Raw genomic sequence first — 25,804 nt, 5'->3', positions numbered from 1 at the left:
TTTCTGTCATGAAATATACTGAATTTGGAAACGTCAGTAGTTTTTTGGAAATGTACATTCTCTAAAAAATATACACAGACACTGATGTTTTAGTAATGCTAATCATGCTAATCGTTAATATAAGATGCTACACTCCGCGGCAAATATAGTTTAAGATGTAATCATTTTGACTTTGCTTTAGTAAAACCCTTTATAACAGTGAATGCTCTCTCATACATGTCATGATGTCATCTCTGCTAATATTAATAATTAATGACTGCTCAGAAAGGTATCACAACACCTATTTGGAGTGCTTTTCTTATATTATAGTTCTGAAAAAGAAATAGAGAATCGGCTAAAATAAGGTATTGGCAGACACAGGAAATCACCCACAATATTCAGATCTGTGCATCTCTAGTATGCACACAAATATTTGTGTTATAGTTTATAACATAGGGCACTTACTGTTGCATGAACCAGCTTAGAGGATGTGCAATCGAGCCGACAGCACCAGGAGACAGGGGGTAGTACGGAGAGAGTTCTGATGGATGAGGTGTTCGAGGAATACCTGCATGTACAAAAGTAGAGGAAATCATAAAACTGCTTTTAATCAATATGCAGTGCACAATCTGAGAGATAAGTCACGCCCAAGTCCCGTCCTCCGTACGTTGTGGCATTCTCACCGCATTCGAAATGTGTGTTTGTAATTCACCCATATCCACCCAGCACTGTTTCTCATCCTTACCAAACCTGTTGGAACAGACCCTAAACAAGCAACCATGATCTTAAAAAAATAAAAAAAGAGAGATGTCCTGAGTTGTTAATAAATGGACCTAAAAAAACTTTTCATTGTGAAGCTGCCCGGTGTGTAGGCAGATGCAGTGGAAACTCTGGGAGGATATAATAGTGGGATTAAGAGGCATACATGTCTGAATAATGGGAATAAAATCAGCCCACTCAACAAAGCCTGATTTGATTATTGCTCACTGATTATATGACCTCATTTTATGCTCAGAAGATACTGGTTGCATGGCAGAGTCTTCATTGGTTTAATATTGGAGTATTGCTCTGTATGTCACTGTAGCCATTGTCTGCTTTTTAAACCACCCCAGCATGACGCTACAATGCTCAGTAAAGTATCTATTTCAACACATTCACACAATAAACACAACGCTACAGTCATTTTAACAAAAACTGGGAATGATAAGATTAGGTTTTGAATTTGAGGTTCTGGTGAAAAGTTACAAACAATTAACATGTTACCTGCAGTAGATAATTCTCATAGCTATAGTATATAACTCTCTAATCTCCATGTACATGCTGTTGATGCTGGAGGCTAGAGCTAAGGGTTAGCCTGAATGAAGCCAAAACATAAACGGCCTTAGCTGATCTTAAAAATGTCATAACGATTTATAAGGACAATTTTTCTGAACCTTTAAACTGTTGTCACATATGCTATGGAGTTTTATTTTCACTTAAGCCAATGATTGTTTCTACTAGAAATTGAAGTGGGACGCTGAGAATCACCAATGTTCTTCCTGTCTGAAAACACATTTTGAGTCAAAGTTGCTCTCAGAGTAGCCGTTAGCATCAGCCTCAGGGACCAGCTAATCTGGATTTATATACTACATGATAATGCTATAAAAGTTATCTACAGCAGGTGACATTATAAGCCATCGTCCTGGTTTATAACTTTGAAACCATTCCTGAACTCTGTCTTCAAGTCTACAGCACACAGTGATGATCTTACCTGTCTTTGGATCGAGGAGCTCAGGTGAGAGGTGTGATGGGGGCGTGCCAGGAGAGAAGTGTTCATTGCTGTAGGTGATGAGCGGCGTCAGTGGGTGGACGTGGTGGGCATGCTGTACCACGGGAACTTTATTGGACTGAAACAGGAGACACACAGAGGTGAAAGGAAGTGACAAACTTCTAACTAGGTACAAGCAGATATCAAAGTATACTAAGGTTTTGAAAAAAGTTCCTTTGTGTTGTTTCTATAATTACAAATGCTTTCAAAGAGGTGCCAGAGAAAGTACTGGAGTAACTGGAGGTTTCTTTGACTGGAACATATAATAATGTTTTCCTCCCCTGGTACTGTTTTAAAACTATAAGCAGCAGTTTTTGTAAAGCAGCCCACTGCAGCCTGGCTACCTTGGCGGTTGGCGCAACTGATTCACCAGCTAATATAAGCACATTTTACTTGTGTTGTTCTACAAAGTACAGAAAGACAAAATGGTGTAATATTCTATGCGATAAGCACCTGAAAACCGTGTGAAGCATAAAGCAACACAGTGCCGCCCCTTCCCCACCTGTTGCTGTGCATGGCCTATCAACTGACTGAAAAAAGTCTCCTACACAGTTAACATAAGCTTCTTAGACCTGTGTTACTAAAGAACAGAATTGCAGAAATGTTTAATATTCCTGCACCTGAAACTATTAAAAATAAAAATGAATAGATAAGCTATAAACATGACAACGTATAACAATTATTCTGGCAGTTGATAAGGCAGAAGCTGTTAAAAACGTTAGATGAGTAGCTAGTTATTTTATTTGCAAAGGCATGAATAATAGTTTCCTATTCTAAATAGAAACAATTATATCATGTTTAAGTGAAATCTTTAAGTTATTACCAAGATACCTGTGTTTTTTTACTTTTTACTTTCATATGAAATGAAAACCTCAAAGAGCCCCATGCCTGCTTTTCACATTTAACATTCAAAAGGAAACTTAGCACAAAGATACACATTTTGTTTTCTTTGTATCCCATTAAGTTTAGCTGTTTTATTCATGAAAAAGGGGATAGTATGCTCGTAACTGTAACAAACAAAAGAAATGTGAAGATTGAATGCATCGCTTTTAAATGCCCTCCTTGGTAAACATCACAGTTTATGCGTGTGACTGGCCCTGTGATGCAATCTGGCCCGGCACCAAGGAGCATTAAAAAGCCTCGCAGACACATGCCTGGATCATTACGGTCATTTAGTTGAGGAGAGAACTGTTTGTTCAGTCCAAAATGGAAAAACAACGGTGCCACCGAGTCAGAAACGTTGCACCAGCGAGCGGCAAACAAACACTAAGGTAAACTGGATCCCTATAAACATGCAGAGACATCATCTCCCACTGTGTTTGAATGCAATCACCACCAGGAGGGGGTTATTAACATTACTAATGGTGGAAATCCACTTAAAATTCTGCATAGCCTCAGTTATTTGCTGGAGTTTAGTGATGAAACCTCCTTTTGCTTGCAGCGGGTTTCTATCTGAAAGAAGCACAGCTCCCCGCCGAGATCTGATCGGCATGAAGGGAACGGTGAAGACAATAATAATAACAAGCGTCTCTGCTTTCATTAGGCAGAGCTCAGCCTAGCAGCCATTTCCCCTGGCTGCCTGGCTGAATAGACCACTTGTTGGCTCAACTTGTCACATGGGAGGGTCAAGGGGTAGGAGGGGAGAAAGGAGTCTTGTTCCTCCAGGCTAACCTTTCTTCAATATCCTTCCCCACCCCCTTCTCAACCTCTGTCTCTCCCCAACGTGGTCTGCTGGGGAACAGGGTGTGCATTGAGGCTTATGTACTCTCTTTTACTTCATGCAGCTCAGGATTATTCCAAATCTTTAGCTTTTGGTCATAGCCTTTCAAGGTAGAACTTTTTACTCCTTTGAAAATGAAGATGATGAAGATGGAGTGTTGGAAACAGTTGCTCATGTTAAACAAGGCTGTGGAAAATGCCTGTTTTTGCTTTTCTGGTAGGTAATTTAAGTCATCTAAATTGCAGACAAAAATATCTTTAAATAAAACGTTTAATTAAATCATGAATTATCTTTGAATTGTGTGACAACATGAAGTGGGCTTGAACATCTTCAAAAGCAACACACGATGCCCTGATCTAAAAAACAAAATCAAGATTAGACAGGAAACAAAGACATATACATTCATCCACAGTGTGGTGGTAATGTGATACTGTGGGTTTTGCAGCGGGACAATGATCTGAAACACACCAGCAAGTCCATCTCAAGAAAAATTATAGTTTTGGAAAAGCCTAGTTAAAGTATGGACCTAAATCAAATCGAGATTCTTTGGCACGACCTGAAACAAGCCGTTTAATACCCAAACAACCTCCAATATGGCTGAACTAAAACAATACTGTGAAGAAGAGTGGGCCAAAGTTCCTTCACAGGTCAGATGGGAAAGATTTATTGCCAGTTATGAAAAACTCTTAATGGCAGTTGTTGCCGCCTAAACTGACAGAACCAGACCTTGGGTTCAGAGGGGAATCACTTTTTACATTGGTGTGAATAGCAATTTTATCTTAATAAATAGTCATCATTTGAAAACTGCATTTTGGGTTATATTTACCTAATATTAAAATTGACAGTCAGAAAAAACGTAAAACAGAAGACAATCTGTGAGGGGCAAATACTTTTTTCATAGCACTTCATAAATAAGATTCCTTTTGTCAGGACTTTTTGGACTCTGCACACTTTGAGGCTATATGGTAAAAACGTGCTCAGAATACAATTGATAAGAAGATAGAGACAGACTTGCTAAAAGTCGACCACAAAAAATAGAGTTAACTTCCTGGGTTAAAATCCCCGCTCCCACATGTCATGTATATTTAAGTTATGCTTTGTTGTTCCACTTCATGTACAATACGCCCAAAATTTCCCTGTGTTGCAAGGCGTTGTCTGAGACCTCCATACCTAGGTGCCAACGCATTTTGGGAAGCAGTTCAGTGAGAATTTCAAATGATGCCCATTAATATTTCATATCGTGGAATACATGAATCGTTGCGCTCTAAACACAAGTTTTCAAGGCACCAGTTTCAACTCTGGGCTGACTTTTGGTTCAGCAGGCCTAGAAAATGCAAAGAAAACCTGTTCTTGCCCTCACTGCCGGGTTCTCCATAAAGACGGCACTTGAACACTTTATGCGTAGAATTTTACTTAAATCAATCAGTCTTGACTAATTAGGCTTTCTAAAACTCCTCAACATGAATTATGATTTACTGCGATTAAAAAACTGCACTAATCATCCCACACTGAAAAGCATCAATTCCTCCTTTGACTTAGTTTATGAACGAAGGTTATATTCCTTTAGCCCGTGACAGATTCATATGTCTGGTTTCACAATCCTTAAAAAAAGCTAAATTTAAAAATCACAAGGAACATAAACCATGTTTCAAATGTAAACATTGACATGATAGAGCGGATACTAGACGCTATCAGCACTGACAGATGGAAATCATGCTCTTTACACAGACGTGCTTGTTGCATGTAGGACATAAATCTCAGTTAGAGAAGCAGAAACACTCAGACCAGCACTTAGGGAGTGACCTGACATAGACACAGGAAGGTTTAAAGGGGAAAAACACAGCAGATAGCTGCTGAGGAAGCGTAGGGAGAGACGTTTGTCTCCTCTGAGGCTTTAAAGCTAAAAAAGGCCGAGGTGGCAGTACCTTGCCTGGCTGTCCAACTTGGACCAGAGCTAAGAAAAGCACAGTCCTTGGTCAAATGTGGGTGGAGGGGTGGATTTCATTCAAGCAAACATGTTTTTGGATCCTGAACATCTGAATTGAATTACTAGGCAAACAGCCGACGGGGGAAGAGAGCTTAGAACAAACTGAATAACCCCGCAGCTTTGTGTGTCTTAATGCTCGGCAATTCTGGGTGGGAGGCTCACAGGCCTTTCAAAACTCCAGGAAAGACAGGGAGAAAAGAATGCCTGGCATGCTGAGAAATCCAAGCCCTGTTTGTCAACGCCAACAGGAAGCGGACGTGAGGGGAGACTGACCGTGTCATATGTCTTTAAAATCAACCCCTCCAAAAAACTCTGCTATTTATCACGGCCAACGTGTGCTTTACGCGCTGGTCATCTCCTTTGAAAAGGTCAGCGGCATTATAGTTCTAGGTTCTATGTCTAGAATAATACAGCCCAGAGCAGCGTCAGGTTACTGGAGTGAAAATCCCCCAGAGGTTATGAAATAAACTAGGAGAGGAATAAGAACAATATATGTGGAGATATATATATATATCTCCACATATATTGTGGAGATATATATATATATCTCCACAATATATATATATATTGGTAGCCAGTCTTCATTGATTGCACATTGCACCAGTAAGAGCAGAGTGTGAAGGTTCAATTAGCAGGGTAAGAGCACAGTTTTGCTCAAAATATTAAAATGCACACAACATTATGGGTGACATGCCAGAGTTCAAAAGAGGACAAATTGTTGGTGCACGTCTTGCTGGCGCATCGGTGACCAAGACAGCAAGTCTTTGTGATGTATCAAGAGCCACGGTATCCAGGGTAATGTCAGCATACCACCAAGAAGGACGAACCACATCCAACAGGATTAACTGTGGATGCAAGAGGAAGCTGTCTGAAAGGGATGTTCGGGTGCTAACCCGGATTGTATCCAAAAAACATAAAACTACAGCTGCCCAAATCACGCCAGAATTAAATGTGCACCTCAACTCTCCTGTTTCCACCAGAACTGTCCGTCGGGAGCTCCACAGGGTCAATATACACGGCCGGGCTGCTATAGCCAAACCTTTGGTCACTCATGCCAATGCCAAACGTCGGTTTCAATGGTGCAAGGAGAGTAAATCTTGGGCTGTGGACAATGTGAAACATGTATTGTTCTATGATGAGTCCACTTTTACTGTTTTCCCCACATCCAGGAGAGTTACGGTGTGGAGAAGCCCCAAAGAAGCGTACCACCCAGACTGTTGCATGCCCAGAGTGAAGCATGGGGGTGGATCAGTGATGGTTGGGGCTGCCATATCATGGCATTCCCTTGGCCCAATACTTGTGCTAGATGGACGCGTCACTGCCAAGGACTATCGAACCATTCTTGAGGACCATGTGCATCCAATGGTTCAAACATTGTATCCTGAAGGCAGTGCATCAATACACACAGCAAGACTGGTGAAAGATTGATTTGATGAACATGAAAGTGAAGTTGAACATCTCCCATGGCCTGCACAGTCACCAGATCTAAATATTATTGAGCCACTTTGGGGTGTTTTGGAGGAGCGAGTCAGGAAACGTTTTCCTCCACCAGTATCACGTAGTGACCTGGCCACTAGCCTGGAGGAAGAATGGCCTAAAATCCCTCTGACCACTGTGCAGGACTTGTATATGTCATTCCCAAGACAAATTGATGCTGTATTGGCCGCAAAAGGAGGCCCTACACCATACTAATAAATTATTGTGGTCTAAAACCAGGTGTTTCAGTTTCATTGTCCAACCCCTGTATATATAACACTATGATTAGACATGGGCCTGTATTTGATTCTCACAATATGATAACCCTGAGTAAAAATACCACGACATCAGTGTATCATAGTATTTATAGAATCATTTTAAAGATTGAGGTATACAATGATCCAAGCATTTTCATTTTCTCAACAATTACTCCTAGTGCAGATAAAATAATATATTTAATATTGTGGTATAAAATTTTGCCTATTAAAACTTTTGTTCTTTTTTTATATTGACACATAGTCGACAAATTTTAAGTGAACCAAATATTGTGCACCATATTTTTCCTTTTTGCCCTTCTTAACTCCATGGAGTAACTCAAGGATAACAAGCTGCTAAATTATTTGGACCATAAGTTCAAGTAGATCCTGCAGTTGGCTCCATAACAAACTTGCCACTTATAGCTAAGCACTTATATGCAACTGTAGCTTTACGTGACAGGAAGCATTCTGAAATAGCAAAAAAAAAAAAATGTTTCTTGCAAGGGAAAAATGTAGGGGCCTTCCACACATTAGTTGTCAACATGTGACTTTGTCTGCTGAAGTCCACATTATTACTATATACAGATGTATAAGCGAGAGCTTTGAGCATTGGATCCTGTAGTTTCTTAGCTTGAGAATCTTATATTGAAGTAGAAATGAAGTAGTTTAGGAGTAGCCCTCTGGTGTTGGCAGATATGGCTAAGAAGTTCACAAAGCATTAAAAAAGCCTCCACCACTTTTTCATCTTCTGTGTCGCAGTATTTTAGATCCCCAGAAGAAAAAAGAACCAGTGAGAGAGTGATGGACAAGACACAGATGATTTGTAAACCTTTATATTTCCTCGAATGGCTGACTGAGGTTATTGCACAATATTTTTCATGAGCCTGGACTAAATTTGATTGTCTCTAGTTTATGACCACACCTGACCCTGATCATTCTACAAAACAAAGGGAAGTTCTTTTAATGCCATTTTTGGCTAAATATGGACTAGTTCAACCTGGACTGGAATCATCTCCACACTGACTACAAAACTGACTTAAAAACAAACTTTTTTGTAAAACTGTTATCTATATTTGTGAAAACTAACAAAATCCCACCTTGTCTAGTTCTTATGAAACCAACTGAACTAATATTTCCCATCATGCTATTCCCGCCTCACCTATTGTTGCACACTGCAGGTCAGCTGGCTGAAAGGAGAGCATTATACTCTTCTGTTGGTTACCAGAAAAACAAATTTGGCTCTTAGGAAATATTACCAGTCGCAACAGTCATGTTTGGAAAACTAAAGGAACACCGCCCATCATTATTATTAAGTCAATGCTGTTTTAAGTAGGAATAACTGTCCTTATTGATAAAATAAAACTAATTTGACTGTAAGAGATATTTGATTAAGAGATTTTTGATTAAGTGACACCATAAGAGGTAATATTTTCAGTTAAAGTTGTCAGAATCTCATACTGGCCCATGCCTGCACCATACATTAGTATTTTCCTGTAAATACCCCTCTTATAAAAAGCATCTTGTGCTATGTGAGTCTGTTTCTCCACCAAAACTGACAGGAATCAAAGCGCCTGTTCCCTAACACGTTGTTGGAGAGGATCCTGTCTCTGCAGCAGCCCAGCAAGACTGCAGACCTCAGATCAGTATTCAGTTCAGCTCTGCTAAAGCCTTTGATTTCATGATGGATCCCGGGTGTCCACTGGCTAATGCAAAATGAGACAGATTCTCACTGGACCCCGAGTCAAAAGGTTTGTTAGAGGAAAAATTGGGTTGAAAGTGAGCACACTTTAATTAATTTAATCTCACAGCGACTAATTCTAAGGGATTAAATAAAACAGCTTTATTTAAAATCTCAGTTTAAAAAATGTCACCCAGCCCCAAGAGCTTGAGATGGAGGGGAGACAAAAAGTATTTCTGGAATGCTGCTCTGAACCTTGCTTCTTCAGTTCATTTAAACATTTCTGTGACTAAGTGACATGGCGCGATGATGGGTCGCGGCTCCTCCGTGGCCTGATGGCTCCAGACACTGATACAATATTAAAAACAAAGAGTTTTTTTTTTTTGCCCCTTTCAGGTGTAGATCAAGCCATCTTAGAGCACCATGTCAGACACGCTGAGCACTTCTATCTCATTAGAGACACACAGCTCCTTTTAATTCATCGCAACAGCACAAGGCAGTGTAGTCCATAATGAGACATGGAGTAGATCTGTTGGACAACTTGCTACAAAGAGCGAGAACGCAGCCATAACATCATCATCCGTCCCATGATAATGACTGTGACTTTGTATGTTGAGAAAGTTGAGTATTACACTACATCTTCTCCTCTTTTTTATTCTTTTCTACTCAGTAAAACATGGCCACTGCTGGTGGGTGGACTAGCACTCCTGTCCTCCCAGTCCACCTTCACCACTACCCAAAGCATTACCAACTGCATGCTAAACAAACCTGTCTGTTGAATAATTGAAGATTTCAAGCCAGGAGCAGGCTCGGATTAGCATACAGGCCTTATGGGCTCAAACTGCACACCATCAAGATGGCGTGTCCGTGGACTTTTTGTATCAGCTCAGTGTTCTGGTTTCTGTTTTACAGCATTTAGTTATTGTTCAACATCACCTTATTGGTTCACAGACAATATAAGAACTGATTATTGCATGTTGAGGACTTTATATAAATGAAATCAACACATTTATTAATCAGATCAGTCTCCTGAATAGTTCTCCTACATAACTGACTAAAAACCCACATGGGTAACCTGCCAATAGCTGACATGCTAATAGACAGTCAGATACACTCTCTCCTGCACCCAGGTCTCCACAGATAAACCACACCTCGCACATCCATTGAGACAAAAAATTGAACAATAGTAGATTTTACACACGCTCCACTGCAGGAGAGCAGGTCATCTTCAGGAGTCCCTGCTCCTTTCTCTGTGGCTCCTCCTGGCCGTGGGCATTAATCCCTGGCCCCCTGTGTGTACCCATCCACTCCCCCTGCTCTCATTAGTGCAGTGCTGGGGGACTGGGGAGTCTGTAAGCCTGGGGAGGCAGCCTGCTGCTCTCTTCCCACTCCCCCCCCCTCTCTTCCTCTCCACGGCTGGAGTAATGAGCACATAATCATCCTGGCTCCTTGACAGCAGCAGCACACCAGAGGGGCATGTGGGCACCTGGCCCAGAGATGGGGGAAAGGACACAGGGGGTGTCATACTCTCCAATCTCTGTGCCCAGCGTAAACTATACCTAGAATTAAAGCTTTCTATCCTACATAAATCAAAACACCCAAACACTGCTCACTAGGTAATGGACAAAAATAGTTAGTTTCCCTACTTATTACACTTCAGTATAAGACAAGTCTCAAATGACAATTGAGACAATCATATTATGTCAGGGTCAGAGTCACATATGCACCACAAAACTTCATCCATTTAGACTGGTTATACTTTTCCAGACTCAAACGTTAAGATTCTTCCATTGGTTTTTAAAACATTCTAGACATTTGACGGGAAAACATTTATCCAGTTGAATTATATATTTATAATATCAACGCTGTGATCTTTTGTCTTTTGTTAAAATAACAGTAAAACCCTGCTTTACCCTAACTGCTCAAGTTTACAGCAACATGACGTCATCTTCAATGCCAACAAAGGTACATAAATACACAAAATATTTTTTATGCTATTCTTATATTTTTGTATATTTCTTATATTATAGCTCTTAAAGGAAATGGAAATTGAATAAATTCTGTTTTGGCCAATCAAGGCTTTGCAAAAACATACTTATCCAGACCCCAAAAGGCAATAAAAGCAAACTCCAGACTTTTCTAGAGTTTTCAGGACTGCATAGGAGCCCAGTGTTCCAGAGTGGTTTCGGTAAAAAAGGGTGTATTCACACCAGGAAAGTCCGCTTGTTTCGTCCGGACTTATTTTTCGTTTGGTGCGGTTTTCTTTCTTATTGTATTTTTTGCAAGTGAACTATTAATTGTAAACAGAGCCATGTGGGGGACAATCATTGGTCTCATTGGACAGAAATGACAGGGGTGGGACAGAGCACAGACCCGGAAATTGAGGAAAACAACTGTTGTGTGCAGCTTCTCTGCTCTGCATGTTTGTGCATATATTTCTGCATATTTTACAGCTGCAATATTAGGGTAAAGAGGATGAAGAGCACCTCATTCAACATAGTTTGGTACGTTCTATTTCTAATTCTGCAACCGCATCAAAGAATGCATGGTAAATGCTGAAGGAGGTAACATGGTTTGTGTCCTGTGACCCACAACAGCAAGTTAGCAGTGTTGCTAAGCAACATACAGCTGAAAACGTATGATATCAGTACAACATACACCTTGGCTACCAGCTACGGTGCCTTACTAAGTCCAAAGAGACATATGTTTTCTTTAGCTGGGCTGGATCGGGGACGGTTTGTATACACACCATAAGTGAACCGCACCAGAGTTCGTATGGAAGCGGTCTGAGACCACCTCAAAAAGTGGGTCTCGGTCCGGTTGTTTGGTCCAGACCAGGGTTCGCTTAAGTGTATTCACACCTGCACAAATGGTCCGGACGAAGAAGGAAAACGAACTCTGGTCCAACTGAGGCAGACCAAAAGTGGCAGGAGTGAATACACCCTAAGTTGCAACCTACTGCCATAAAACCACCTACTTGTGATGAAATTGCTAAAGGGCAAACTGCCTGTTAAAGGCAAAAGGAATTCAGCATCCAGACAGAAACGTTCTCCTTCTTCAACATTGTAACACTAATTAATTTCTGATTAGATGTCATGCAAGATATAAAAGCAGCAGCAACCTTTGAAGAGATTAAAACAAATGAGCTAGAGATGAGATTTAGAGCAATTTAGATTTAGTCAGTGTGGATTTAATTGTATTTTTGAATGTTGTATTAAATATTGCCTCTTTTTCTGTTATTTTGTTTCCCTATAACGTAGATGTACATATTTTATTAAATTACATGCCGGCTAAATGCCCAAAAACCGCACTGATTGTGTAACAATAACAGCAGGGTCACTACCAGGTCAGTATTTATTCCAATAAAATATCCTAATTGATATGCATAAAGATATAAATCAGAGCTGGATTCCCATGTCCTGCTCACAATTTCCCATTGACTGCTCTCAATGAGAACTTTGTAATTTTCATCTCTCCAATCATAGCAAGTGAATAAACCGCAAACTCAGCAAGCACATGTAGCGAGGACAAGGAAAGCCGAGGGGCTGACTCACAATGTCTCTCTCTCTCTTTTTTTCTAAAGGATACATGCAGTGGATGTGTATTAAAATAACTTCCTGGAGCAGAAATGCAGGTTGATATAATCACACAGGTGAGATGTCAGCTAGATGTTCTCTAGGCTCAATGTTATTGCACATTTCCCATCCAAAACACACGTCCCTCAGCGAAAGCCACAAACCAAACAGGTCTGCTGAGGCCCCGCATTGTCTAACTGGAGCGAGACAGCATGATGACTCGTTCACACCTGTGTGGAAAAGTTCAGGAATGGCAAGGCGCATCAGGCTCCGGAGATTTATGGGGGAGGCTGAGTTATTGTGGTGAAGACAGACGGTCTTCCCAGCAGCTGGCCTGCGGGTGCAATAACGGGTCGCACAGAGAGGCTCGGATGAATGGGAAACAGTAGGTCTACATGCACTCTATAACTTAATTATTGGTCATAACCATATTATGGTTATAGATTGATTAAAGCATTTTGTATCCCCCACACTAAATAGATTTTCCCAGCAAGTTTGCATGGTTTGTTTGATAATTGGGTTAATGCTCTGTGCAGTGTTGGCTGCAGGAAACGTCTTGTAAGAGCATCAAATATGAGAAGCTAAATGGTGGGGGAGGTTAATTGGTGTGGGAAGTTTTACCATAGAGCTGCTTTTTTATCCCCCATGAGCAGCTCTTTTGTCAAACAGTGTATACGTCAAACCCTCAGAGCAAGTATTTCTACATATGGCCTAAGCTGAAGTCTTCATAAATAACTCAAAATGTTTTGTTAACACCATTAATGCTTAGGCATTTTTGTTTTGGTTTCCTGGTTTGAGTTAGATGTTGTGCTTGTTTTCAACAAGTCTCTACTTACTAAATGCCCTGGTGTTGGAGAACGAGAATCTTTTATTCCTGCAGAGCCGGGAACGTCCAGGAGAGGCCATTTCATCTGTAGGTACTGTTGGGAAGAGAAAATAAGCTAAAGTCAACGGCAGAGTGCAAAACACATTCACTGGTATACATCGACAATTTTGAAATCATTTTAAAAAAACACAAAATCTGGCTTAACAGATTAAAATGAAGGCAGAAAGCAGAATTCAAATGGATACTCTGATCTTTTAAAACAATCCACAATTTTCTGAATATTTCACAAAGAAAAGTCTCACATTCATATTTATTTGGCTCGTCTGGCCCGGGTCAGGTGCATGATGCTGCCACCGCCATGCTTCATGGTGGGGATAGTGTGTTCTGAGTGATGTGCAGTGTTTGTATGACTTGTGCTAATGATGTGAGTGCACAGCCAACAGTTATCTTGTCAAGAGAATCTCCCACTCAAGCCGAGGATCTCTGCAGATCCTCCAGAGTTAGCAAGGGCCTTTTGACTGCTCCCAGATTAAAGCTCTCTTTGTCTGGTGTGTTAGTTTAGGTGGACCGCCACATCCTGGTAGGTTTGTTCTTGTCCCATCTTCTTACTAATTTTTCGGTGTTGGATTGAGCAGTGCCCCCTGAGAAGTTTAATGCTTGTTACCGTATATTATTTTCTAACCTGTTTTAAGGTTCTTAACAGCTTTATTCCTGATCTGTCTGCTGTTCTTTGGTCTTCATGATGCTGATTGTTCACTAATGTTCTCCAACAAACCTTTGATGACTTAAACTGTTGATTGCAATAGATTTTATTTAGGGGTATCAGAGTAAAGGGGATGGGAATACAGTACACTTTCCTGATTTTAATTTGTAAAAAAATATAAATACATGTATCATTTTCATTTGACTTCACACTAAAGCAGATGTATGTAGGTCGATCACCGAAAATGAAACCAAAAAAAGGGTATGAATACTTTTGCAAGGCTGAATCTGAGAGTCAAAACTATTCTAGAAATCACTGTATGAATATGTGCTTCTTCTTCTCTATGGGGAATGACAAGAATGGCGTCAAACCCCCAGAGGCCTCCGGCAAACACCTGTACAAGACCCACATAGCTGCTGGAGTCAAGACAGGGAGTTTCTGGCACGGCAGAGAGCAGGAAGACTGATGTGAACATGGCGGACTGGTGAACGACTGTGAAATTGCAGTTTGTCAAGGAAAAACAAGAGGCCAGCTGTGGGCGCCCATTGCTGCGAGGGTGGGAAGAGACAGCTGGAAGGAAGCCCCATCTAGAGATCTACGAGAGGTTGAGCTGCGCGCTCTGAGCTCGCTCCCCGACTGTCTGCCTGTCCAATTCATTTGGCCCTTTGACCCGAATGCAGCCCCTCCTTCTTCCTTACTATCACCATAATTCACACATGTGTGAAAGCCATCATAAAGGGCTATGTGTCTGCTGCTTTTCCAGATTTTGTCACTTGTCACAAAAAGTTTTACAGCTGCCGGTCCATTTAGGACAGTTGCCCCTTATGGTCCCTAGTTACTGTGCAATCAAGATAAAATTCTGAATAAGAAGAAAATGTTTTTTGTATTTACTGCTTTTTAGAACAAGTAATTATTGTTTGCTGTTATTTGTTGTGTCTTCCAGCAATGATGATAGCCTGAACCCATAGCTCCAAAAGCAAAGCAAACATCTGGTTTGTGAATCAGCTCAAACACCGGATACAGCAGCTTGTCATGCATTTGGATTCTATCTCTGGTACAATTTTAAATTAATTAAAAAACAATGTTTGGCTCATTCAGGTCATTGTCAAGCATACATGTTAAGGTATCATAGTATATTATTTTTCTTTAAGCTATAAATTCTCCTTAGAAGTGGCTGCATCCCTCAAGGTGCCTGAACACATTTTTCAATTACAACTGCAGACTTTTCCTGACCCACATTATTTTAGATTGCTCTGTCAATTTTTGACCACATGCAAAATGCAAATGTTTAGTATGAGCTTACAGAAAAAACTTAACTAAAAGGATGGATGGATGCATGGATGTGCCTCTTTTGTATAAAATCACTTAGAAAGGCTTTCTAATTGGAGCAACTTCAGAAACTCAAGATATTTATCATGATGACAACGGTACAGAGAATGGGATTATGAGATAAAATTATTTTATATACTTTATACTATATACTTTTCTTTTTCCATACCCATCAATGCCCCATCCAAAACTGAATATTTTTCCAGGTTGTTTAGGAACCCTGCTGATTAAATCTGGTCATTGTACTTTATGCAGGATTTTCTGTGTGAATTCCTCCGCATAGACAATTCAGCCCCTGCCTTTTCCAAACATCTGATAAATGATAATAGTAAATAAATAGCATTTGACACTTGAAAAAAAATGGAAAGGCAAATCTCGCTTAAGAATCTAGGCAAAGCTTTGTCTTCTTTTCACAGGCATGCAGGATAAATGATGACAAACAAGCAAGCTGGAGGAGTCGCGTATTCAGGTTTTGATTTTCAGAACTCCATTCGTCACTCTGGGTTTGTAAAGAGGAAGGAAGGTTGGGTAACTGCGGGTTAAAAATGGAAAAGAGATTATAGTAAAAGGGGGAAAATGGAGAGGAGAGGGGAGGGAAGGGAAGTAAAAAAAACATTTTCAGGAATGAGTTTGTCGGAGCAGGCAGAGGGTATTGTTTCCTGACAGCTGGGGTCCAACAGAGCAAAGCTGGGGGAAGGGGGTCCCTTTTTCCCTACGAAAAAGGAGGGGAATTCTTGGAGTTGACATCAGCCCTCTTCATTTTCACTACACTGCTCAAGGCTGAATCGTAGGCTCCAACTAATGGGCCCGAGTCCATACAACTGTCAGGAGGCAGTCGCTTTTAAAGGCTGCTGGCTCCCCATTGAAACTTTGCTCTGCTCTGTGCATGGCTCCTAATGAATGGTACTCTCTGGAGAGAAAATTCAAAACAATGCCGTTTTCACTGTCTAATCTATGTCAATCACAGGCCTTCCACGAACGAAACAAACGCCACTGCGAGCGTTTCGGTTTGGACCGCCCGTGCCCACCCCAGCTCTCCCACCCGATCACATCCCTTATTTGACAGCTTCTGCCAGGGCTAAGGAACATGCCCCCGGGCGCTTTTTTTTCCTGAGCACCTACTTTTGCTACTAATTGCCAGTATGCCCCGTGCCGCTACTGTTCACACACACAGTTCCCTGAAACACCCTGCGAGGTAACACCAGCCGCACACTGTCACATTAGCTGCTTTCCGGACTCCTCTCGCTGGGACATGAGAGATAGAGAGGGATGGTGAGGGCGCCTGAGTTGCTTCAGGAAACAAAAGGCGAGGAATTGTGGGCCACACCACTCAAAAAAAAAAAACGTTCTCAGCGTTTTAGTGGAGAAAAGTGTCAGAAAAGTTAGAACAATAAAAACTGGATTTTTCAAATAGCTATGCCATGGCTTAAGTAATATTAAATGTTTGCGGAAGATTGAAACTTAGATAAAGTAATATCAGCCCAACTGCGGGGCATTCAACTAATGCTTCACACATGGCCTTGTTTTATTAGAAGTAAATACAGACATATGGTGAGGGCCCATAGCTATGCATGTTTCAGCATGGGACCTGGAAACTCTTGTAAATGTGCTCGGATGGAGAACTGAAAGAAAGCAGTATCTGAAGAGAACTTTAGCTGATCCATTTTTGTCACTCTCTAATTGTCTTCCAGCTTTCCCTGCTGCCTCCAACTCTCAGAATAGACATCAGTAGAATGTGCTAGTTTTATAAGAGGCCCAGATGCGACAAAGGTGGCAGTGATGCCACCAAAAGTTTTCCAACGAGTCACACTGGAGCCCTTTTGGTTTTTTGAACAGAGAGAATGCAACATATGCTCTGGGGCATGTGGCCTGCCAGAGCTGGGTTCTAATTGTTACATTGCTCTCACAGAACGGGAGGGAAAAACACGGCCAAGTGTCTTTGTCATCTCTGAAGTGTTCGCGGTGCCATACTGCGGGCCGACATCAGAGCACGGAGAGGAGACAGATGTCCTGGACATTTGCTGTAAAACTAAGTCAGATGCTCTGCCAAAGAGACAGAAAAAGGATCCCAAACTTTGCTAGAAACTATCTGTCGACTTAAGGGGCCGCACTGAGAATGTGAAGAAAAGTTTGGTGACAAAAAAGGAAGTTTAACAACATAAATATGTTGTTAAAAGGTTGCAAAAAGCAGACAGATCTAATACTAACAATTATTACCTCAGCTAATTTGCATAATTGACTAAAATGGATTATGTCAATCAATTAGGAGCAAAAACAAATAAAAAGGAGTAAATAAAAATAAGGCGTCTGCCCAGAACAGACATACCCTCATGGTAAATAGCAAAGCTGCAGGAATGCCTGCCTGGATCTCTCCAGCAGATAATGTCACTCACCTACTGTGTGGAGAGCCCCTCCCCATTGTTTGCTTTTACCCCCCAACAGAAAACAAATGGGGCCACACAGCTTGCTGTTTGGCTGAGGTGTTAATTACCGTCCCCTGCAACCTCAGACAATAACCCTGTCGGGCCCCCTGCACGCCAGCTCCTCCCAGGTTTGCTTTGCTGAGATCACCTGCTCTGGCTGGGCCATTGACATCTCAACCTGATGTATGCGCCAAACACAATTAAAAGATTACAAGACAAAGACAATGTGATAAGTAGAGGCCCCCGCCTTGTCTCAGAGCTTGGATTGAGCCCTATTGTTTGCCAACATTAGAAGCAATTACACTAACAATTCTTAAGCAAACCTCGACAGTCTTTGCGCTAATTAGTGAGTAATCGATGGGGAAATGACAAGCAGCTCAGCTGGCCAGACCAGCAATGTACAACTGGGCTACTGCAAATTTCTCCAAGCCGGAATGATAAGGTACATTTACCAGTCAGAGGGGAAGTTATTACTTAAAACTACATTAAAGAGAAGTTTAAACCCAAAGTTACACCTTTTTGTGGAAGTGTGGATGTATTGTTGTCTACTACATGGATTTTCTTCCCTTTAATGAAATCAGCCCAGATGACTTTCATCTGACTGCATTTATCTGTGGTCTAATCAATCACTCATGAAAAACATACGATTAACCACCCCCCTGTGTGACTGCTTATCACTCAAATTTCATTTACAGCCCCTTCTCTTGGTTTTACATCGTGTTAACCCGTGATGCTGTGGTGGAAATTTAGCACGCCGCTTATGGCGAAGCACATTTGAAGTGTCCATTAGCCCGTGGAGGAATGAAGTTAAGTGACTATGACAGGAGCACTCCCTTGGTCTGTTGGGGCCTCCATTGTGACCCGTTTAGTTTGTCCCTGCGCTCTTATTCACGGGCCGCAGAAAAAACTGGGTCAAAGGTCAGACATCCAGAGTGCTATGGTTTCTATGGTGATGTGGCCCTATTAAGGCCGGGCTCATTGGCCTCTTAACATGCTCTTGTACACAAAAGAACTATTAGCGCAAAGAGGGAGAGAGGGCAGCGGAGAGGGGCAGCAGCGCAGGGGAGGTCCAAATAAGACAGCATCAAGGCTCCTGCGAGGTTTGCAGGATGCCTCAACATGTCCACATTTCAGTAGTCTCTTACCCTAAAAAATAAAATGCAATAATATAGTAGAGAGCTTCTAAAACATAATGAATAAAGATCCAAAACTGACTTACAGATTAGGTCAAAGGTCCAGAACAACTAGCAATGAGTGAAGCCCTTATATTAAATTTACTTACAACTTTAAAGCTGAAGAAATGGTCTTTCATGTCTACAACTGTACGTTTGCAACCCTAAGTCAAACTAAATTTTGCCACTAAAGAGTAATGAGGACACAAACTTGATCAATGGCATTACTTTTCACTCTTCAACAACCTTTTTTTACACCAAAAAGTTGTAAAAATGAGGCCTAGAGACAGTTATAATGCACAATAGGCTAGTGTGAGAAACTGAACTAAGGTTCATAGAACTAAGGTTCTATGAAGTATGTTACATTTCTTCCCAAATTCTGATTTTTCAGTTGTTTGTTTCTCAGAATTTCATCGTATTTTTATTTTTTCAAACATGATTTAATAATACATTGAACAGAAATGTTAACCTATAAAACATAATGAAATAAAAATAATAATTCAGAAGTCGCCAAAGAGTAGAGTGAAGTAGTTTTGTTTTTCCCATCCATTTTATGAAGTATTGATATTCTTTAACCTAAAATAATCTTTGACCTCTAATCATATGCATTATATCTAAAAATTCAAAAGTTCAGTGGTGAAATAACCCCAAAATCTACAGCTCTTTAAAATCTGCCTAAAGCTAACTTTAAGTATTTTTAATGAAGAGTATTTTTTTGTAAAATAAAAACTCTTTAGACATGAACTTAAAACTCACACGAATTTCATCAATTATCATCTCAAATTCCTAAAGCATATTAAGTTGAGGATCTCTGCTGATGGAGGTGTTTGATGAAAATGGCGGGGCAATGCTAGCTCCCCTCCTCTCTATTTTGATACGCCTTGTTGGTGATTCAGCTCAAAACAAGCTTTATTTGTGGTTTCAAATAAACTTCTGTGAACAAAATATACAGGACAAGTTGTTCTTCTTTGTAAAGTGAACACTTTTCTTTAAACACAATATAACTTAATGACTGATATAATAGCAGCTTGTTGAGTCTCGGCTCAGCATGGCCTTTTATAAAAAACAGTTCGGCCCAGATCCAGAACTGACTTTGAGTATCACTGATGTAGTATACAATGTGAAAAAATAACAGTGTCATGTGAGTAACTCATGTGTATTCACTGCAAGGCAAAACTAGCCAGGAGTCCAGATTTATTTGAAAAGTCCTTGACCCAAATTTAGTGCTGTTTCAGTAATAAAACAGCATCACCAGAACAAAAGGCCGTAATAAACTCCCCTCGCAGACCTTCTTTAACATTCTAACCTTGTAAGCGAGCTGCGGCTTCAGCAGACGTTTGCATTTCTGCTACCCAAGCAATTATTTTTTTAAGAGTTTATTTTTATTTTTTCAAATAAAAAACAAAACAAACATATAGCTTCTCTGCATCTGGCTTGCAGTTTATCCCCGCTCTGTCTCGTTGATTTTCAGGTAATTTTAATCAAACAGTTAAAGATGGCCGGGATTACACTAAGGAACAAGTGAGTAATTTCGTAAAGCAGAGCACAATAGCAGGCCGCATAAAAACATTTGCTGCCTAATTAGACACAGGAGAAAATAATTATGCATCTGGTAAGAGTAAGGCCATCTCATAAAGACAGAGGAGGGCGAGAAGCTATTTGAGCCAATTTGGTAAAGTCAGTAATGTGGTTTCCCATACTTGCGAGATCTACCACCCCCAAATAATGTCACCATGATCTGGAGTCAGGACGAGCTCCCAATGTCAAAGATATTGTCCCCATCCCGTGTCCTGTTGCATTGTTTAGCCAGTCGCGCAGGAACACAACTTCTTCTTTTATTGTTAAGGGAGTAGCCTTATTTCATTGAAACTCCCAGCTGTAAATGTCTGTATAATTGACTACAGAGCTGGAGGTGGTTACCAACGCTCAGCGGGATGTTTACAGTAAAGCTCAACTTAGAAATCAAATGTGTGTGTCAAAGTCTATGCCAGTGACACACGGGTGAGACCTGGACGTTTCATTTATGGCCGAACACAAAACTGGCTGGAGACAGCGCAAGTCGCCAGTATAATACAGCGCCTTCCTGCCAAGGTGTTTAAGGAGGCTGTAATAAGTCTAGTAAGCCGAACAGAGGACTCAATTACTCCAAATGCACAGTGAACATAAAAAACAGCTCTTGTCATTTCCTTTTCTAGAAATACCAGGTAAATATTTACCTCCACCCTCAAACAGTACTTAAGTATGTCTGCTAAAAGTGTGTCTTTTTTTCTGACTGGGCACAGTGGGTGATTGTTTCTTTTTCTTTTTTTGGCTCTTATTAAAAAACACCTAAAAGCAGGAGAGGTAAGGAAGCAACTTAAAGGAAATAAGTTTTGAAAAACTGAGGTGGGCATAAGTGGGTGTAGCGAAGAAGGCAACTGAAAAAAGGAGCCTAAATTAAACACATTTGTTTCTGCTCTCACATACCACAAGTCTTATGAAAACAGAGGGCTGATTGTGTTCACTCTGCAAGTCCAATCCCACCACCACCTCCTCCACCCCTGCCCTCCCCTCTGTTCTCTCTCTCTCTCTGCACCACCACCGAGTTCCACTACCACAACCCCCCGTCCCAAGCAGCACCCCCCCTCAACACACACACACACACACACACACACACACACACACACACACACACACACACACACACACACACACAGCTGCCTGCAGATGCCTCCTGTGTTTGCTCTCTGAGTGCAAAGGCGCAAATCTCCAGGCCCCGCAGACTCTTGGGCCCTGCCTCATCTCAGCTTTTACTACCTGACATCGCTATCACCCCACTGCTAACCTCACTCACTCCACCCTTCGTCTCCTCCAGCTATGCTCTATACAAACACACATACACACAGAAATGCCACAGGTATGGTAGGTTCAGTAGTCAGCCCTGCCACACAGGCACCAAGAGAGATCGTTAGAAATAATGGACTAGAAGTGAGAAATGGCCCAAATTGGGTTATTTTCAGTTTGATCAGCAGTTGGGACTGACCAACAGCTTGGAAACATAATTAATATAAACCAGGGTAAAAAGGACACCTATTTTAAGAAATTCAGATCTTTATCATTTTTATATTATGATTAGATATGTAATTTTCTGCTTGATTGGCCCTTCACAAATCTGATTTTAGCAAATGCATCATAAGTAAGCTCCACAGGGTCACACTAAATTAAAAAAAACTCATCGTCATAGATGCTGTTACTGACTGATAAAGACTAAAGTTTAGCTATTTTTGCTATATGTGAGAGGTTAAAAATTGTTCAGAGGACACAAGCTATGTCATGAAAACAGAATGTTCTAGACATGTCAAGACTGGTCTATGGTTCATTTAGGCTGCAAAAGAGTGAGAGAGAGCAACGTTTTCAGCAGATAACAAGAAGGCCTACCAAAGTACAGCTAAGGTACTCCTTTTTCTCCTTTTGAGCTGTCAACCTCTGTCATGGAGCATGCTAGATTTTGAAATGCTGGCTGCCTTAAATCTACATTGAAGAATCTCATTTGCTAGAACATGCAGACAGAGCGTACTGTTTTAGTCATGCTAGACATAATAAAATAAAATGCCAGTGGCAGTTTGAAATATGAGCCTTGTAATAACTGTGTAATTTGTCTTTGTTTGAAATTATTTATAAAATCATGTTTTACAATTGTTCCCTCTCACACCCAGTAGGGACATCATCTCTTCTACATTAAATGATTCATAATCACTACCAGCAGAAAGGTTAGAAAGAAAGATTTGGAGAGCTGTTTTATATTTCACTTTTTAGTTCCTACACTGTATTTCCCTAGCTGTAGAAACAAAGTACATAATACGCGAGCAGGGCTAGAGACGTTCAAGATATAACAGTGGATTAAATGAATAAAATAACAATCAAAAATTGTTCTATTTAAAACTTTAGAAATAAAAACAAAATGCCACCTCGCGTGTGATTAAAAAATATTTTTTAAAGCACTTTAAGCCTTCCACGATGTGTGACACAGCACAAAATCACCATGACATTCCCCAGGATTAGTTATGCGTATTGTCAGCACACTGCAGGGAGGTCTGGAAGGCTGCCAGAACATTTTTTTCTTTTTTTTTACCTGAAACCTTCATAAAAGTCATTTCCTCACAGTCTAAAGGCTTCATTTTCCTCAAGTTGCACATAAACACACACACATCTGAATTTTACCATCTTTATAAGGACTTTTCCTTGACTTCCATTAATTTTCATTCATTTCTATGGCCTAACCCTAATCCTAAACCTAACCATTACCAGTTGATACTTAACCATGACCCTAACCTAAACTCAATTCACAACTTAGTTATAAACCTAACCCACGACCCAAGAACAGCATTTAAAAAAGTGAGGACCAGCAAAAAGTCCTCACTGTGCAGGTAAAATCCAAAAAATGGTTCTCACTTAGCAGTAAGTAGAAGAACACACACACACACACAAAGACACACACACATTGATAATGCGTTCTAAATCACAACCTAGAGATGTGCTCGGCTATAAATTCACCGTGCGTTCACAGGTAGGGCTCCCCTTTAAGCGTCTGAAATTCTGTAAGGAATAAATCTTTCTGTCAAAACAAAAGTCTTAAGGCTGGGAGGCCAAGTTAGGATGAGGATATGCATTGAAAGTTTTTCAGGGCTTGAGAAAGCAAAACAGTCACTCAGAAACAAAAGAAAGGAAGCAAAACTTAATTCAAATAATATTTTTAAGACATTTTGATGTAAGAAACCTTTTTATTGACCTAATTTTGAGAAATTTGCAACTACACAAGGAAAAAAAACTGTTTTTCACCAGACTGATGTAACCTCAACGGTGAACATAAGAATGTATACAGCTGCTGCTATCTTTCATTCTTAATACAATCTAATGAGAACGGTGAGGTGATTACAATCAGGGGCTGCTGTAAATATCGGATTCCCAGGGACAGAGTTGAGGAGAGGCCCCTCTCAATTACACTGCATTCAGGAATGCAGAGCATGAACCACAGGAACACAGAGCTGAAGACATTACGCTCCCATCCTATCTTGAAAAACTTCACTCACACCATGTGGCAAAAAACTAGGATACCATTCAAATGTTAGGGTTTATCTTGCATGAAAAAAATTATTTAAAAAACTGCTTCTGCTGCTGCAATCTCAAGTTCTACCCCCACAATGCAACAAACTTCTACTCACTCCAAACTGCACACACTTCTGCAAACAATTAAATGTTAACCCAAGGACTGTAAGCTGCTCAGAGAGGAGAGAAAGAGCACAGTGGGGGTGGGGTGTAGTGACTGGAGAAAGAGAGTGAGTGAGAGACAGAGAGAGAGCGGGGTGCTTGTGCACAATTACAGCAGGGATTTATGGCCTGAGAAACAATTTATAAATCACAGCGCCTGAGCTAATGTGCTCCAGATTGTTCTCCATGCAGCTGCAATTTTGGTCTGCGTGAAACGGCATAATAAACCTGGCTGGAGGACATGTTCGGGTGGTGGCTGTGGGGCGGGGAGAAAAGTTCAGATATTTGGGTGGAAGAGGCTGGGGGTTAAAGTTTTGAGGTGCTCTGCAATTCTTTTAGAAGACATGACGAATGGAGTGAGAGGTAATGTTATACAAATTAAAGGATGTGTTGTTGTAGTAGGACACCTAGGACCAAAACAATTAGAAGTTTCAGCTTGGAATCAATTAAACTTCCAAACTAGTTTTATGGGCTTCTGGGAAAGTGTGAACTTTGCCCTTATAATTATACTCTTGACATAAATCCAAGATAGTTTTCAGTTATAATAAGAAAAGACAAATGTTGCAAGCTGATCCCTACATTGTGGCTGCATGCCGGTGTGGACGAAGGGATCGGATGTGCTGAGGGGAAGCCTTAGCCTTTGTGGCCACTCAGCCAACTGGCCCTGAACCTTGGCCTCCGACCCTTCACCCGGGAAAAGGGAGGTGGGGGGTAAAACAAAGCTCTGAGTGACATCTGAAACAAGACACTCTGTGGGGAGAGAGTGTCTGGACAGGACTCAAGTAACCCCATTAACTCCGCAGAAAAGATTTATGGCTGTTTATTTTCACCCTCTTACAAATTTCAAAAGCTGCCAGATCTGACAAAAATAATCAAGCAGTTAAGAGGTGTGCACCAAGCTTCATCGTCTTCACTTGCTGACATCTCAGACAGACAAAGGTTGTCCATGATTACCAACTCTAAGAGAAGTGCAAGAGCTCCTCTATAGCAAAATATCTTCTGCTTAATATGAAGAACATGAGACTGTCTACTGGGTGGTTTAAGAGATTCACTGGTGCATATTCACCAGCACCTTTGATGGGTTTTGTACAATAGGGTTACGTAAAGGAGTGGGATTAGTTCACTGTAAACAATAACAGAGAAATGGTGGTCGATTGGTGGTGAATGCGAGCCTCCGTCACCAGAATGCTGAAAGCCACTGTAGTATTTAAATCGGGCAAGGAGAGAGAAGGACTGGGCCAAGCATTCTGTAGCTCAGCTGTGAGGCTCTAAGCCGTTGCCCTAGGGTTTTTGTCCTGCCTTTCAGGGCAAGTCTGAGGTAGTCAAAGACCCCATTCATGACCGGCGCTCCCCCTGCCAACACACCCATACAGCCCCAGTCAAGTCAGCCGAGAGCTATAGAGCCTCCCCATTTCACACGAGAATCAGACCTGCCCCTAAAGCCTGCTTCAGGGATTTCCAATAGCCAGCCCCTCCAACCCAGGCACAAACCAGACAAAAAGGACTCCTCGGCCTTCTCCATGTCATATTGGATTGATTAGATCTTTTTTCCCTTTAATGTAGCTTTTCTACATTTAAAGAAAGTAAAATAGCACTATGTTAAGGCACTGGCACCTTATTTACAC

At 41.0% G+C, this 25,804-nt stretch overlaps 1 protein-coding gene across 3 annotated transcripts in view; it reads right to left on the bottom strand.

Moving 5' to 3' along the window:
- Positions 1 to 25,804, bottom strand: part of tcf7l1b (transcription factor 7 like 1b) — a 45,976-nt gene that overhangs the window by 7,549 nt on the left and 12,623 nt on the right. For all 3 annotated transcript variants that reach the window (XM_047382315.1, XM_047382313.1, XM_047382314.1), the window contains exons 4-6: positions 13,316 to 13,399; positions 1,730 to 1,865; positions 445 to 547 (exon numbers count right to left, since the gene is read on the bottom strand). In XM_047382315.1, coding sequence (XP_047238271.1) covers positions 445 to 547; positions 1,730 to 1,865; positions 13,316 to 13,399 — 323 coding nt within the window. The remainder of the gene's footprint in view (positions 1 to 444; positions 548 to 1,729; positions 1,866 to 13,315; positions 13,400 to 25,804) is intronic.

The sequence above is a fragment of the Girardinichthys multiradiatus genome, chromosome 12, assembly GCF_021462225.1.
Source record: "Girardinichthys multiradiatus isolate DD_20200921_A chromosome 12, DD_fGirMul_XY1, whole genome shotgun sequence".
NCBI lineage: Eukaryota > Metazoa > Chordata > Actinopteri > Cyprinodontiformes > Goodeidae > Girardinichthys > Girardinichthys multiradiatus.
Note: the sequence above shows the minus strand (reverse complement) of the source record. Positions and strands in the feature narration are given on the sequence as shown.